This window comes from Glandiceps talaboti, chromosome 8, assembly GCF_964340395.1.
Source record: "Glandiceps talaboti chromosome 8, keGlaTala1.1, whole genome shotgun sequence".
Lineage (NCBI taxonomy): Eukaryota > Metazoa > Hemichordata > Enteropneusta > Spengelidae > Glandiceps > Glandiceps talaboti.
In genome coordinates, this window is record NC_135556.1 from 15,892,505 (window position 1) to 15,908,602 (window position 16,098).

Sequence of the window (16,098 nt, forward strand, 5' to 3'; positions counted from 1 at the left end):
AGCTTTTGCTACCTGTCGGTCCTTATCAGTATGACCAGTAGTCATTTTCCCTTAATTTCACACACTGAATGCTAATAGTACATGTATTTCTAAAATATCAATCCCATAACTAAACCATATACATGTAGTATGTTCACCATGTAAATATCATAACTAAACCAGAAATATATTCACAATGCAAATACCATAACTACATGTACACCAGAAATATTTTCACAATGCAAATACCATAACTACACCAGAAATATGTTCACAATTCAAACATCATAAACTACACCAGAAATATGTTCACAATGCAAATACCATAACTACACCAGAAATATGTTCACAATTCAAACATCATAAACTACACCAGAAATATGTTCACAATGCAAATACCATAACTAAACTAGCATGGTAAACCAATATGTTCACAATGCAAACAGCATAACAATAAAACCAGCATGGTATGGAGTATATTCACAATGCAAATGCAAACTAAGCTCTAATAAACGGTACCATATGTTCAAAATATAAACACAATACCGGTAAGTACAGTACTGGTATATGGAACTTATTTTCATGAGACTGGACAGACTACAGGCTTACCTGTGGCACATTTAAATTCCGTAAAGAACTAGTACATGTATTAGGCAGATCCTCATTCTGAAAATAGAAGTCAAAATCATCTCAATTTTTGTCGTGATTGTTCCAATGTTACATTATCAAATAAGTTTTTAAAACACAGGATAGATGGATGAAATGGATGAGTATGTTCATTTCATGTTTACAAACAAAGATGAGACAGAAGTTTCCAGTTTTTGAACAAGAAGGATTTAGATATTTGAACAGCCATGACATGCAGTCTTTTAATATCACAGAACATCAGTCCGTCAAACTTCCTTAGTAAATAGTGCACATCACCATCAACTCACACGTTATGCCAAAGTTTTTCGACAATCCCTGTATCACCAGCAAGAATATTTCACCCTACAAATATTCTAAGACCACCAGGAAAGCATGCATATACATGTAAGACTTGAAAAAGTACATTAAAAGTACAAACCAAGTCTGTACACTGACTGAGTTGTCGCAGTTCTGTAGCATTGCAGACTACATACATGTACTATCAGCTGTCAAGTCTCTTGGTATCAGGGTACTACAGAAACAAACAGACAAACTCTACCTCCACACACACCCACTGTACAAGTCAGATATTGGAACAATGAAAACAGACAAATGAAAAGAATAAAACTATAAAATCTAATAAATAGTTATGACACTGCAAATAGTCAAAATCATACAAGTCTATCATAAAATTTCTATAAAGCTTTATTAGTTTAATTGTTCTTCAGCAACACTACACACACATTGATTAGTAAAATATGATAAAAGTTGAACTAGGTGCTGATTTACATGATAATGAAATAAAAATTTTCAAGTGTATTGCCAAAATCAATATCATGAATATTCCATACAACAAAGGAAAATTTAATGAAAAATATTGAAAAACATGAACATTATCATGCAAGCTGATGTGGTGAATACGGCTCTGTTTCTTTTTTTACCTCAATTTCATTCATTCAGTGTTGACATTTTCTATTTTGTTGGTCCAGGAGTGATCACCTTCCCAACAATCACTCATGGAACAACAAAATCAAAAACAAATGACAATAAACAAAATGAAATAGATGTAAATAAAGAAATAATGCTATATTCACCACATCAGATTTTAATCAAATTGATTAGCATGGAAATTGTTATTAAAACTTTACAGAAAATAAACTATTGAGAGTGAATCGAAAAGAACATATGATAATGAGGTACTGGTAATTAGTAAAAAAGAAAGAGGCAGAAAAATCATTTCTGCCACTTGAGGGTGCACTGTTGCATGCTATATGCCTCCTGCTTGCAATACGACCTGTTACTATTATTTACCTATTTACAATAAATGATCATACACGTTAATAATCAAACCACTTGAGTTCTTTTGATTGAATGGTAAATTCCTTTGAATTAATTTCAACACATACATTCTGAGCATGAGCGTGAGCGATTTACCAGTGATCATTTTAAATTTTAGAGTTTGACCAAACTAGAGATTAATACATGTAATGTGCACATACATAGGCAGAGAGCAGAATGTTAGATGTAGCAGTTGGGATGAGCATTTAGAAGGAGAGGGTTAATTTTCCATGATTTCTGAAAAATTCCACACTTCATGTCTGGAAATGTATGCACTCCAACACAAATATTTTATTAATTTCTCCCATTTCAGGGATTATGAATGATAAAAACAGCACAAATATGACACTGACTCCAGGCATTGTCATTTATCATATTGTCTTGAATTCACACCAACTTAGAGGGTCTTGTGAATGATTTACATAACAACAGTGTTTCACTCTGATGATGACAAAAAGGTTTGTGGTGTAGTGTTAAATACATATTTACATGTGACATAACACTCACTAATATTCTAAACATAAATGTTTGACTGATAGCTCATTTACATAGTTCTCTGGGGAATTGAGTTTCCCCAACTACCAAATAGCACTGTTCTTTTTGTTTGCATAGCAGAATACAACCTGAAACCACAGCTGATAATGCAATAAAATCCCTATATTTATAACTGCATGAGTTAAAAATGAAGGTATAAAAATAAAACAGAAAGTGTGTACCAGGATTGTTTTATCTGCATTTTGCCAAGCTCAGCATACACATAACAATAACCAACACATAATTCTGGTTAATAATACCATGATGGAATATTACTTTTTGTTTATGAAGAAAAGGGCTGTAAATTGTTCAATCATGAATGTATTACTGAGACTCACTTACACATATCTACATTTGTATGCATGGGTCTATCTCTAGACGTGTGGTTCACACACAGGGTACTAAGTAAGTAAAGGCTAGAAAGTTACAGGTACATGTACATTTGTATACAAGTGGTAACCTCAATATTATAATACAATATCACTAATCACATGAATTCACTTGTTTAAATATATCCATACTGTCTTTTAACCCAAAGACTTGTCTACGTGACTAGAGGCACTGACCCAACAAATATTTGATACATGAGATGTGTGGATTTTTCAATGTGATCAAACTTTTAGAATGTCACTTTACCATTATAGTAAAAAAGACTTGTGGAATTAATATAAGATTATATAGATGATGATGATTGGATTTTAGAGGCTGTTTTAAAATACTAGCCTAGTATCAGAATTTACCTTATATATAAATATACATATATATATTTATATATATATATATATATACATATATACATACACACACACACACACACACACAGACATATATATATATATATATATATATATATATATATATATATATATATATATATATATATATATATATATATATATATATATATATATATATATATATATACACACACATTTATATATACACCTATACAGTTACTGTATATGCAAGTACATAATTAGGAACAATGTAACTATTGTTAGTATTCATGAAATAACTGACAATCTGCAGTCTGCATAATTTGACATGATCTGACCAAATGAAATGAACAGCCAGTCTGGTAGCATATGTGTAAAAGGACTGGAATCCATGCATGCACTCAAGGGACTCCTGGCTAGTTTATGGAAAACAACCTGGAATCTCACATCAAATGACATGGATTCATGAATAATGGAAGTCAGCCTAGAGAATGCACATAATGCATGGATTACAGACTAGTCATGCAAAACTGGCCAAGACACATTATTTGTCAGTACTGTGATAGAGAATGACAATGTAAGCATACAGCAAGAATATATACATAGATACCTAGATTGTTACAAATAACCTACCAGTACATATATAATATACATATATCAAGGGACTTCAGCTACCTGACCCTAACATTATCCGTCATAAATTGTATTACACTATTCTACATGTACATGTATATTGTGTAATTATTCTCTCTCTCTCTCTATAGTCATTTTAAATATTTTGGTTAGAAATGAATGGTTCATGATGCTTTTACTTAGAAACAGAACTTCAGTGTAAAGTTGTTTGTACAGATATACGTGTATGTACTTCTTTGGTTTAATTTTGCTAGCAATGTATGCGAGAGACAAAAATTATATCCCTTATTTCTTTTTATTCATTTAATCGCAAATGAACAACAGAAGTTGGTTCATTCAGTGTCATTTATATGGTAACATTGATTCCATCCAAATCATGTGAGTCAACCACTAGAACTAAAATGATAGCCCTGAGACAGGTAAGTTTAGAAAAGTTCATACATGTATTATATGTAACTACAGATATAAATCCACATGCCATACCCAAGAGTGACAAGACTGCTCAATTGATCCAGGTTGATACTACTATGTAGCACATTTCTGTCAACATGTCAGTCTCAGTCAATTATCAACACAGTAATAATACATTCTTGTACCACAACCAACGGTTCTTATTACTTACGAATAACATTTTGCCTGTTCAGGTCAACAGGCTTTGTCAAACTGTCTGTTTGCTGACTTTAACGCATGGTCTGAAGAGGCGAAACATTACTTGTAACTTTAAGCAATAAGAACCCTTGGTCGTTGTACAAGAACATATTATTACTGTGTTTTACCAACCTGATGAATGTGTTTATGGATGTCAACACAGTGTTTTTGTTCATGAAGATAAGTTGGTGAAATTTAAGTTCCCTGGGTCTTTTTCTTGTGGGTTACCAACCAAATTTACTGTGTACATGTGAAGTATGGGAAATCTATGCAAATTTTATGTACATATACATGCAAAGCATTCCTCTAGAGATTGATCAAGCCCACTAACTTTCATGACACCAGTCTCATATCAAAACACTAATACTTAATTTTATACATCAATCTCATTTCAACTGTCCCCCACTAGTTCAACTTGTACTAGTTGTAAAACCTTGCATGATTTAATATCAATCTGACTCACCATTTCCATCATGTTGTATTTTTCAGTTCGGAGTTATTATAAGTCCATTGTCAACATTAACACAACACAGTACACCTTAAGTTACTAGCCTTGAATTCAGTGGAATCAAGATTGTAGATGTTTATTTCATTACATAATTCAGACACATGCACTAAGGAGATTTACTTTAATAACAGTTGCTATGGTATACTATCTGTCCTACCATGGAAGTATAACTTCATGTACCTGGAGGTGATATAGTCCAGAACACTACATCAAAATACATTGAGCTATGGAGCATTGTGTTTAGAGAAGTCAAGTGTGGAATAACATCACATACCTGAATCCATAAATAACTCATGTACATTTATGTGTATTTATAAAAAAAACACCACTTTATTCTAGTAACGAGACGTCTCCTACATGTAAAGACATACATGTTGCCCCCACCCAGAGTCTCAACACCCAATGTGCTGAGTCTGAAGCAAGGTAAGTAAATTCATAACTTCCTACTCAGTCTGTCTTCTCATAATATCACTTGACACCATTACAGAAGAAATCAGATTATTAACTGACATTTACATTTAGTGACTGACACCATTACTCTGATAATGTGGATGTTTCAAATATTAACATTTAGCAAATACTATTGACCCAAGAGATCAATGTGTGAAGGTTAAAGGTCAGTGTCTGAATAAAATGGTCATCTCTAACTATAGGTGTATAAGTACATGTGTACATGTATACAATGTATGTATGTTACTATGCACACAACAATCTGTCACAAAAATAGCTTTTCAACAAACAGACTTATAATTTGACTGTGCAATATTTTAAGTTATATTGGTGGTACAGATTTCATTTTAATCAATACCATTGACAGATTTTTTTCAACAATTTTGTCTGAATCAAGGAATGTGTATATTTTTTTAATAATAAAAATCTTTCAAAATTTCCTGCTGCTAATTTTCTCCATGACACAAAATCTGAATCAATTCCTAATATTTTTTTTTCAATCTACAACTTAAATATTGTCATGCATTGAAAAGAAGTAAGTGGTCAACAAGAACCACTGCAATGTCAAAAATTAACATTCTGGTCGTTGGACTCAACACCACTGATAAATAATCGCACCTTGTATTAATATACATGTATTTAATGTTTTATCAAAAATTGCATGAATTACCATAATTATCAGCAGACTTTATTTATTAGTGAGACATGTTGTAATCGTTATCTTACAACATCATGAACATGTGGTGTACATTATTATGTCTATAAATATGTATATACTGTTAATAAGCATACTGATTGCAGCTGCCAGTTTAATGTTTGTAAAGCACACAATCCCCACTTTTTGGGGCTCTCAAACGTAAACTGGTGTACAACTTTTTTTAACGTATTGGAAACAGTCATAATAATTTAATTGCAGCGGTGCTAAATACCGATACAATCCTCTATTTGGGGATTCATAAACTGAATAGAGATTTGTTGTATTTTTAAAATGCTTTTATTTGTTCATGTGTGTATTTGTCAGTTTGTCTTTTTAAAGTCTTACTTGTTTTAAAATGCTGTTTTTTATGTATAGTTTTTATCTATGGGATGTTTCTGAGCATTTTTGCATTCTTTTATCTCCCGAAATAAAAGTTTCATAATAATAATAATAATAATAATAATAATAACAATAACTGTTGACAAAATTTGAAATTCAATGATTTCACTATGACGAATACTACAAAAATAGTACTTCTTACATTATTGCATTGTTGAACTTTATTCTATTAGAAACTGAAACTGAAGCACATGATATGAGCAATGAAAGTAATAAAATAAATTAATCTCACTTGATGTAGTAACAATAAGGCAATATAATTCTGATAAGGGCCATGGAAATACTGAATAGTCAACACAATATCCTTGGCATCGAGATCAAAGAGGATTGAAGCCGTGGATCATAGCTTCTAGACAATGGAAATAGTTCCCTGGGAAACTACTATAATTCCATGGACCAGATAAAATACATGAAACAAATTATTCCTACTTTCTGGTGCAACTCGCACAACAAACATCAAAACTGGGGGTTGTTTTTTTTTGGCAAATATTTAGATACAATTTTGTACAAGAGGACACAATATGAATATATATGTCTTTGGTTTTCTCAATGGAAATATAAATAAAGGCTAATAATAGCATGAAAAATGTTAAATTATTTTGACTGATCCTTACAAGTAGATTATTAACTATACCCATGGTTACACAAACAGCTGTATGCAATTTATGTGTTTAACATTAACTACAGGCAAATACTTGAAAGGTACAAGTATATGGAGAACTATTAATGTTTACAGCTGAAGTAAGTATATAGTTATACAAATGTTCCACACTCAGCCTGATGGCATTTCCTGTTGTTTTTTATAGTCTGATACCACAACCATACGCTTTCAAAACACAATATAGTCCACTGCTTGGCTTGCAGAGAGATGACTACCAAGCTAGTCTTTTCATGACATTTTAACTGGTTTTATGACATTAGATATTATTTCCCACTATTTTCTTCATTCAGACAAGAACATTGCAAGTAACATAAGAGGCCTTGTCACTATGAGTTGAAGATGACCCAAAATCCTTAGGTCACAAGTATTTTCTGGCTCTGTGAAGAAAAATATATAAAAATACCTGCACACGCTAAAAGTTAAGAAAAATGGGGGCAGAATGGCAATTTTAACTATTTTGACTCATATTTTGATAACAGAACCACTGACATAGACATGCATTGTCTGGATGCAGTACAACCACAAACCGTAAATTCCCTATTTTCCATTTGAATGCCGACATGAACATTTTGGCTTGTGTGTGTCTAACTATGTGTAGTCGATTTCATTTTCTATGATCTCTCCCTCTCTCTCTTTCCACATATAATACAGTATAGTCAAATGACAAATTTTACCTAAACATCTAGTTGACTTTCAAGGGAAATTGTGAACAGAGCATGTCAGTAGTAATCCATCACACACTTACAGGTGGTTACTTCATTCACTTTACTACACACTCAACCTCCAGTTTGAAAGTTTGTGACCTGAGGATGTGATTACGTCATCACATTTTTATCAATGCTCCAATAGCATAAAGTACAAAAAAATGTAATGCTGGCAGTGGTGGTAAGAACGGAATTTGGTGCTAGAGAAATCCATTTGACTAGATGGCGGAGATGATTGTAATGCGTAGACCAGTGAGATTATAGGTTAAGCATAATTATGTTTTGTAAAGAGCAGTTTTGTGCTACAGCAATCAGTTCATTAAACTAACAATTATGATATCGCACATTACATAATTTCCACCAGATGTTAACATAAGATAATTATGAACTATAAAAAGTGTAATTACCACATCAATCAAACAATTAAACTAATTTATATAGCACCAACACTGTTTCTGCTCAATGGTGTTAGAAAGTAGACCACAAACAAGTAATACATCTCTCTTCTTTGGTCTATGGTGACTACAAGGTATCAAAGCTTTGTTGACGAGTTTTCAGTTATGTTTTTTGTCAACAATCCAGGCTGGAAGCCTGACAAGTGACAGCAAATTCAAAATATTGGAAACATATAATTTAAGACTTATAATTTTGAAAAACAGAGTGTATATAATTATCACAGAAACACATCTTGGGTAGGAATGAATGTAAAGGGTCAGGTTATTTTTGGACAAATGACAACAGCTTTTACAACAACATGTATAAAAAACAGTCCCTTTTATTTATTCAAAATCCAAACAGTTATATACATATAACTCCTAAAGATGTACTCCTCTTTATATCTAAGTCAGTTGCTGGGAATTTTTGTGGACATTTGTATCTGGAATTTTTCATCACGAAAACCAATGCTCAATTTTTATAAATGGTCGATTCTTACTAGTATTGGTGGAGGGAATAGAATTGTTATGCATGTTGTTCGACATTCATCTTACTGTGTGATTTCTTTACAGATACAAATGGAAAGAATGTTGCCTAACTAGTTCGCTGATGTACACAGTGTTTTTGCTAAGGTTTGGGAACCATGGTAACAGGGTGGGGGTGGGGGGGGTAAATTTGTATTAATTTCTGCATTACTGTAAGGTTTGATGTGGGGAAATTGGATTCATAGTAACAATGGAGAAAATTTGTAAAACTTGCATAGAAAAAAAAATCTATATCTTTTACCAAAATGTAAAATTGACGAGTGAGGAACCCCAATAAAATACCTGTCAGGTTTTGGGACTCGAACACATGTACATGTTACATACTTGTAATCCTTAGCACAAAAAAATATGTACATGTAGAGATAACATTTGTATTCTTTCACTTGGTTTACTCTCCTCAGCTGAAAATCATTGAGAGAGAAAAATGTCCTCCGTCAACTTCATAATCACTATCCATCCAGACTTATGAAGAATTTGTTGGAACAGTAACTTCATACCCTGAAATGTTATTAATGTTTTGTTTTTTTTAACCCGTATTAAATAACGGAGTACAAAAAACAAGAAGTTTATTTCTGTATTTGTTCTCAATTATAAATATTGCAGAAATCAGGTGTATACAAATAAACACAAATTGTAAACTTTAGAATTGGCATTAAATTGCCATGGTTACTGGTATTTGTTTATTTGTACTGTTTGGAGTGATGTCTCTTATGACACAATGTATTCTCCCATCAAGTTGATCTTGTAAATTGTATTAAAAGAATTGATATTGTGTGTGTAGTGTATATTCCCCAATATTATTGTGCCATAGACAGCTAGTGGAGAAAAGCCATAGACAGTGGAGAAGCTTTTCTCCACTGTCTCCACTGTCTGTGGTTATACACAATACAAGGGGGGTGGGGTGTCAAAGGTGTCATGGGCCATTGAACAACTGTATCGAAATGACACTCCACTCATGACACACAGTCCATCATGTGATTAGTAGTAGGTACGTGTGACGTGAATACAAGAGAACTAGGCCAATTGCAAATCTGGCCAGTATAGGATTGTGAACTCAGCATGTTTTACGTATTTCTTGTACTGTGTGGTTGTTTTCATCCCTGTGATGTTGTGATCGCATCACACATACTAGGTCTATATAGTGTGTACAACGTACATTGTGTCCTGATTATCACTCATTTTCAAGTTGGATTGTTAATAGTGTTATCACCTCTGCCTCCCGAACACAATGGTGTAGGCCATTCCGTACTCACAGTGTACACGTTGGTATCAAAAGCACAGTCTACGTTTTCGAAACATTGTTTTATTACGTACACAGGCCGAATTTGCAACTGACCGACTTCTCTCGATATCGTGACAGTCACTGACCCAGTGTTCTACAGCCAACACTATTAAAATAGCTATTAGTAATACAACAACAACATCGAAACAAAACTTTAGTATCAATGATAGATATTTCAAAATGCACTATTTCGAGTGAAATACGATTTCTGCTGTTTTAAGAGAAAGGGTTTGTATAAAAGTTAAAAAACCATTACCGAAAGAAGTATATTTCGCTTTCTATCGATATATCTAAGGTAGTAACGCACGCCACGATATATGCTCACTCGGTGCACGGACGAAACTTGCGTTCAAGCCTGGGGTCAATCACAGGTCATATCTGCACTCTGCAATCATCCCAATATCGCGTTAGTTACGGTAACATCAACAACTGGTGGCTATGTAAGCCTTGACTGTTCAAAAAACGAAAAATACTAGTACCCGTAATTTTGTCAGCCTCAAGACGGTTTTGGCGTATAAATGTACGTACTAACCTGCAGAGGTTGCTTTACGTTCGAGTCCGCCATCTTCCTGGTTGACTCCCCAGGTTATTGAAGATAATCCAACGCACTTTCGAAACGGGCACTTTCACACGTTTCATGTCGTCATATTCACATATTGACTCGACACAAATATTCGATAAGAAATCAAGAATTTTGCAAGATATTACTTTTTAATATTTTTACTGAACTAGGCCAATGGGTTAAAACATAGTGTGGGTGGAGGGTCTATGGTCAAGTTAAAACGGTATATTGGGCACACACAAACGAATTTAGTAAATATAACCTAGTATTATTTAATTAGCCTCCTACATTGCATTGTATTCACATATCATACACATAGATTATAAAAATAAATTTAAAAAACAATAGAACCTTTGTCAAACTCTCATATTTGATGGTATACAACATTGCCAGCTAATCCACTGGCATACGTTCAGTAATAAGGTATATTGAAAGGTGTATAGATATGGTCAATATCACAGACAAGTGTCAATATGGATACCACGTGAAAAGAATGACGAAATAAGAAAACTTTTGTGACCAAAGGTAAGTAACATATTTTTTCACTTTTCGTATTTGTTATGATAAATGCTAAAGGTTATTGGATATATACAAAAACTGGAAACAAGGTAAACACAAAGAGCGAAAGTGGTGGGAGACGTTTCTTTACCATTCACTTACAGGGGGAAATGTTTACGATAAACAAACAAACAAACACACACACACACACACATACATACATACATACATACATACATACATACATACGCACGCACGCACACACACACACACACACACACATACATACATACATACATACATACATACATACATACATACATACATACATACATACATACATACATACATACATACATACATACAAACAAACGTCCTTAAGCCTAATAAAAAGTTTGTTTGGTTCCGGTTACCCGAACCCACCTAGTTTTTCATTCCGACCCTACACTTTTTTTACGTATTCAAGCAAAAAAATCGCGAAGTCTCCCAAGAAATAGTGGATGCGGAAACTGATATCAACTTAAAAAGACAATATAAAACTGTTCTTCCAATCTGTAATGGCTGTACATCTGATGAGAAGAAACCAATAACACAGAGACCATATGAAAAACAACGGAAAACGTAACTACCTGAACTAGACACTCACATACGAAAAAAAATCAACCTACCCCACCTATTCTAAAATTGAATGTAATTCGGGACCATACAATTTTTTTCACGCCTTATTATCCCTTATTTTGGCCTGGAGTGCTGTCGAGACACTTACTTATACACATGTATTACCTACCATGATATTAGTTACTCTGCATGTCGTGTCACACGTCATTAAAAGTTACCTGTACGTGCCGGAAAACCTGTGAAAGTGTCGCCAAAATGCCATTGCTAACCTCAGAACTGCCTTGAAATAGCCAAACCTCGCGAGCTTCTTAATTTGAGCACTAGTACTAGTCTGATGATTGTTGTCCAAATTATTCGACCTCTATATGCATACAAGAATGTCACTGATTTAAAATCCCTCGGAACGATCACTTTATCATTTTTTTAAATATACATATTATTGAACTTCGGATCAGCTAAGCTAAAAATGACACTTTTTAATCAAAAAACCCCACGTGCACTGACGCGGCGGTGACGATTTCAAAGGTACCCTACCAAGTTTACATACCTCAAGTTAGCATGACCGCACCGTTTCAGACGGAACATGTCATGGGATATTTGTAGGATTAATGAAGCCTCAATAAATCCCTGAAAATGGTCACATATAAACCGAACGGGAGAACGCTTTTATATTTAATATCAATTGTGTGTAATGACAGTCAACAAATGCCTCTTGTCGAACCAATGGATATGATATTGTCAATCTAAATCTGTAATGTTATGACCGCATATCATCGTGTTCAATTAAATATCGTAAATATTTGGAGGAAAAAAATGACTCATGGCCAACTCTATTTTATTTATATTTTTTTATATTCAATCATTTTAATCTTACATACGCATGCGAGACTCGAGCATTTTCTATTCTATTCTATTCTATTCTATTCTATTCTATTCTATTCTATTCTATTCTATTCTATTCTATTCTATTCTATTCTATTCTACCCTACTCTACTCTACGCTGCTCTGCTCTATTCTATTCTATTCTATTCTATTCTATTCTATTCTATTCTATTCTATTCTATTCTATTCTATTCTATTCTATTCTATTCTATTCTATTCTATTCTACTCTACTCTATTATATTCTACTCTATGGAACTCCAAGTCTGGCAACCAACCAACCAACAAACCAACCAACAAAAACGAATTCACCACCATGAGACGAGAGGATACGTCGACGTCACTGAGGTTAATAACAGAAATGAAGTTATTAATAAATTCAGTATAAAAAAGTTACAGCTGTTTTGTCCAGTATACAAAATGTCCAAACTGTTAATATGAAGCTAGTAAAATGCGTAGTTGCCCAGTAATAATTCTAAAACAAATTTATCTCAATATGATATTAACACAGACTGGGAACTATGTGAGTGATCACAATGACGTAAATGTAAAACTCTGAGTTGTTTCACGCCACCATGTGGCTAGAGTCGTTAAGTTCGAGTTCATTCCACGACGGGTAGAGGAAGGATATCGGATAGGTTTTGGACCATTTACTGAACACTTCTTTTTCAGAGATGTAACGATGTCCTCCCATGTGTTTACTTTGTTGGCTTGTATACATCTCACATTCTCGGAATGCCTTCGGTCTATAATAATGAAATGGGACTGTATCGTTCACAACCTTTCCCCTGTAACAAGACAAATGAGAGAGTACATATTTTGAATGAATCGCATTTTCAATTGTTACTCTGGATGTTGTATGCAAAGTCAGACCATATAGAAAATATGGTGTGAGGTGAAAGGGGTAAGTACAGTTCACAAGTCTTTCCACTTCTATGTACCGAGGGCGCTGTCTGCACTGCTTTAAAATCAACGTCAAACAAACGTTTATATAGTGGGAAATGTATACTGAGTTTGCAATTTTCATTCAGATAACAGACTGCCAAACTGTTGTCTTGCAAAATAGTAATTTTGACGAGATACCACTTTTGATATCTTTTCAGTCGTGAGCATCATGGCTTTTTATGAGCTTCACCTGTCCGGTAAGTATCCCGGATGTGCCTATCTGAATGCATGGCACGATTGTAAAGTGAGCATGTACAGACCAAGATGTAGTAATTTGCGAAGAAATGAGAAACAGAGTAAATGACAGGGTGACAGGCTTTGTTTGTGGATGGGAGAGATAGACATTGGTTTACAGATAGCAGATTTGTGGAAAACAAAATGACAACAAAATGAATATTGGTTTAGTTACGTGATATACATGTCTCGTCAATAAATTGTAATACACTGACTTGCAATGATCTGGTGTTACCATGCCGTATACTTTGATGTCTTCACATACATTGATAGCTAGAATGATACTGAAGAATCCAGTCGAAATCCACGAACCCGAACCATGCCTGTCAACATAAATGCGAAAATTATTGTTTAGCTCTAATGGAAAAGAACACAGATGTCCAGAAGTTCTGACAATATTATGGCGAAGTCGCCGAAATAACAACTTTAACGACAGCAGCGGCTCTTTGTTTTACACCACCACCACCACCACCACCACCACCACCACCACCACCACCACCACCACCACCACCACCACCACCACCACCACCACCACCACCACCACCACCATCATCATCATCATCATCATCATCACCACCACCACCACCACCACCACCACCACCACCACCACCACCACCACCACCACCATCATCATTTCGTTAAATTTACCAATGATTATTAATACCTGCTCATTCCAGTTTCCTTCTCAAATAGTGCCTCAACGAATTCCATCTGTCGCTCTGATAGTATGTATGGTTTGATATCAGGTTTTCTTTTAATCATATTTAACAGTTGTCCATAGGTCTTGCCAGCTACCGTTCCATCGTCAGACACGTGTAGAAGATTTGGCGGTCCCCAAGTAACAGTGATTTTTGGCGCCGCGGGACCTTCAATGAGTGTATCGTTCAGTCTTAGTAAGTCGATGGCTTTAAATGACATCACTGTAAGTGTTGTTCTTTGACCGACATGACGTTCATAACCATAAATTGGGGAATTATTCATACGGATGACGCAGGTAGCATTGTCAATTTCCGGGCCTGCCTCCTGTAGTAGAAGTCGGCCGGCAGAGGATACCACGGAACATGTATCACACCGTAGATTTAAGACCTTTGATGAAATAAAAGTAGAACGTTAAAAGGGAAAAATACATACATTGTAGTGTTAGGATTAAGATCTATACATTTCAGGATTTATTTGCAAGTGGAATGTTTGCTATAGTGACCATTGTGTGTCTTATGAAAATGTTTATTACAAGGAGTGTTAGCTGTTTTTTGTCACGCATGCGCATGAATATTCTTGTGTGCCCTCCCATCCCCCTACATTTTCTTGAGTAACATTTATTAAAGTGAACACAACCTAAAGTGCGTGACCATTACAACATCGATGTGGTACCGTTAGGGAATTTTGAATCTGAGTATAAAATCAGATGAATTGCAATTTATGACAACATCAATTTGAGTATTTACTAATTACCGTTTTGTCAGGTACTGCAATGTAGTCATGCGGATCAAGCGTGAGTGCATCGCCCGCTAGCGACTGCATCACTTTCGCTATATCCTGTCCAAATTTGCCGAGGTGGTGGTGGTCACCAAGTTTTAAAAGATCGTCGTCCTTAGGTGGAGGTTTAGGACCTTTGACGTATGATTGAGGGCGAGGTGGATAACGGTTTATCACATCATGCCATTCGTCTGTCGCATCAATAAATTGTTTTAGTTTCACTCTTAGTTCATTGATAAAGAGAAATCCGATCTGAATGAGGAGTACCACAACAAATGTGAAAGCTAAATGACGTCGATTTCGCAAGAGGAATCTGGCCAATGCCACCATTGTGATAGAATCGTGGATGTAGCACTTCGCAGTTCAGGATTGTCCCTATGGAAGAATAATGACAACGATTTGTGTTTATTTGCATTACAAATATTGATAGGTGAGACATACAGACAGAACGGTGTCGACATAGACGAAAAGAAAATAGAGCAGTGCTATAGACTCATGTATCAAACTCTCGTCAATGTATATTTTTCTCAATAATCACATAATCAACGAGGAAATAAATCTGCAACTGTATCAACCACAAGGGACACAATTTAAATGAGTTGTTTCGCTTACAGCAAGCAAGGAAACAAATAAATAAATAAATAAATAAATAAATAAATAAATAAATAAACAAATAAAGACAATCATAGACAAATAATGAATAAACAAAATATCACCAGTCCACAACTA

General features: G+C 34.5%; 2 protein-coding genes across 2 annotated transcripts in view; both read right to left on the reverse strand.

The window, feature by feature from the left end:
* The window catches only part of LOC144438528 (transmembrane protein 272-like), a 60,861-nt gene extending 50,139 nt beyond the window's left edge, over window positions 1-10,722 (reverse strand). Inside the window, exon 1 of the mRNA XM_078127594.1 lies at window positions 10,689-10,722. Within this exon, the coding sequence (XP_077983720.1) occupies window positions 10,689-10,721 (33 nt within the window). The 5' untranslated portion in view covers window position 10,722. The remainder of the gene's footprint in view (window positions 1-10,688) is intronic.
* Window positions 10,723-13,279: 2,557 nt separating this feature from the next.
* Window positions 13,280-15,699, reverse strand: LOC144439261 (alpha-N-acetyl-neuraminyl-2,3-beta-galactosyl-1,3-N-acetyl-galactosaminide alpha-2,6-sialyltransferase-like). Its single transcript, XM_078128536.1, has 4 exons — window positions 15,346-15,699; window positions 14,558-14,979; window positions 14,109-14,216; window positions 13,280-13,502 (listed from the first exon to the last, which is right to left on the reverse strand). The coding sequence occupies exons 1-4, from the start codon at window positions 15,697-15,699 to the stop codon at window positions 13,280-13,282; spliced, it is 1,107 nt and encodes a 368-aa protein (XP_077984662.1).
* Between the last annotated feature and the right edge of the window lie 399 nt (window positions 15,700-16,098).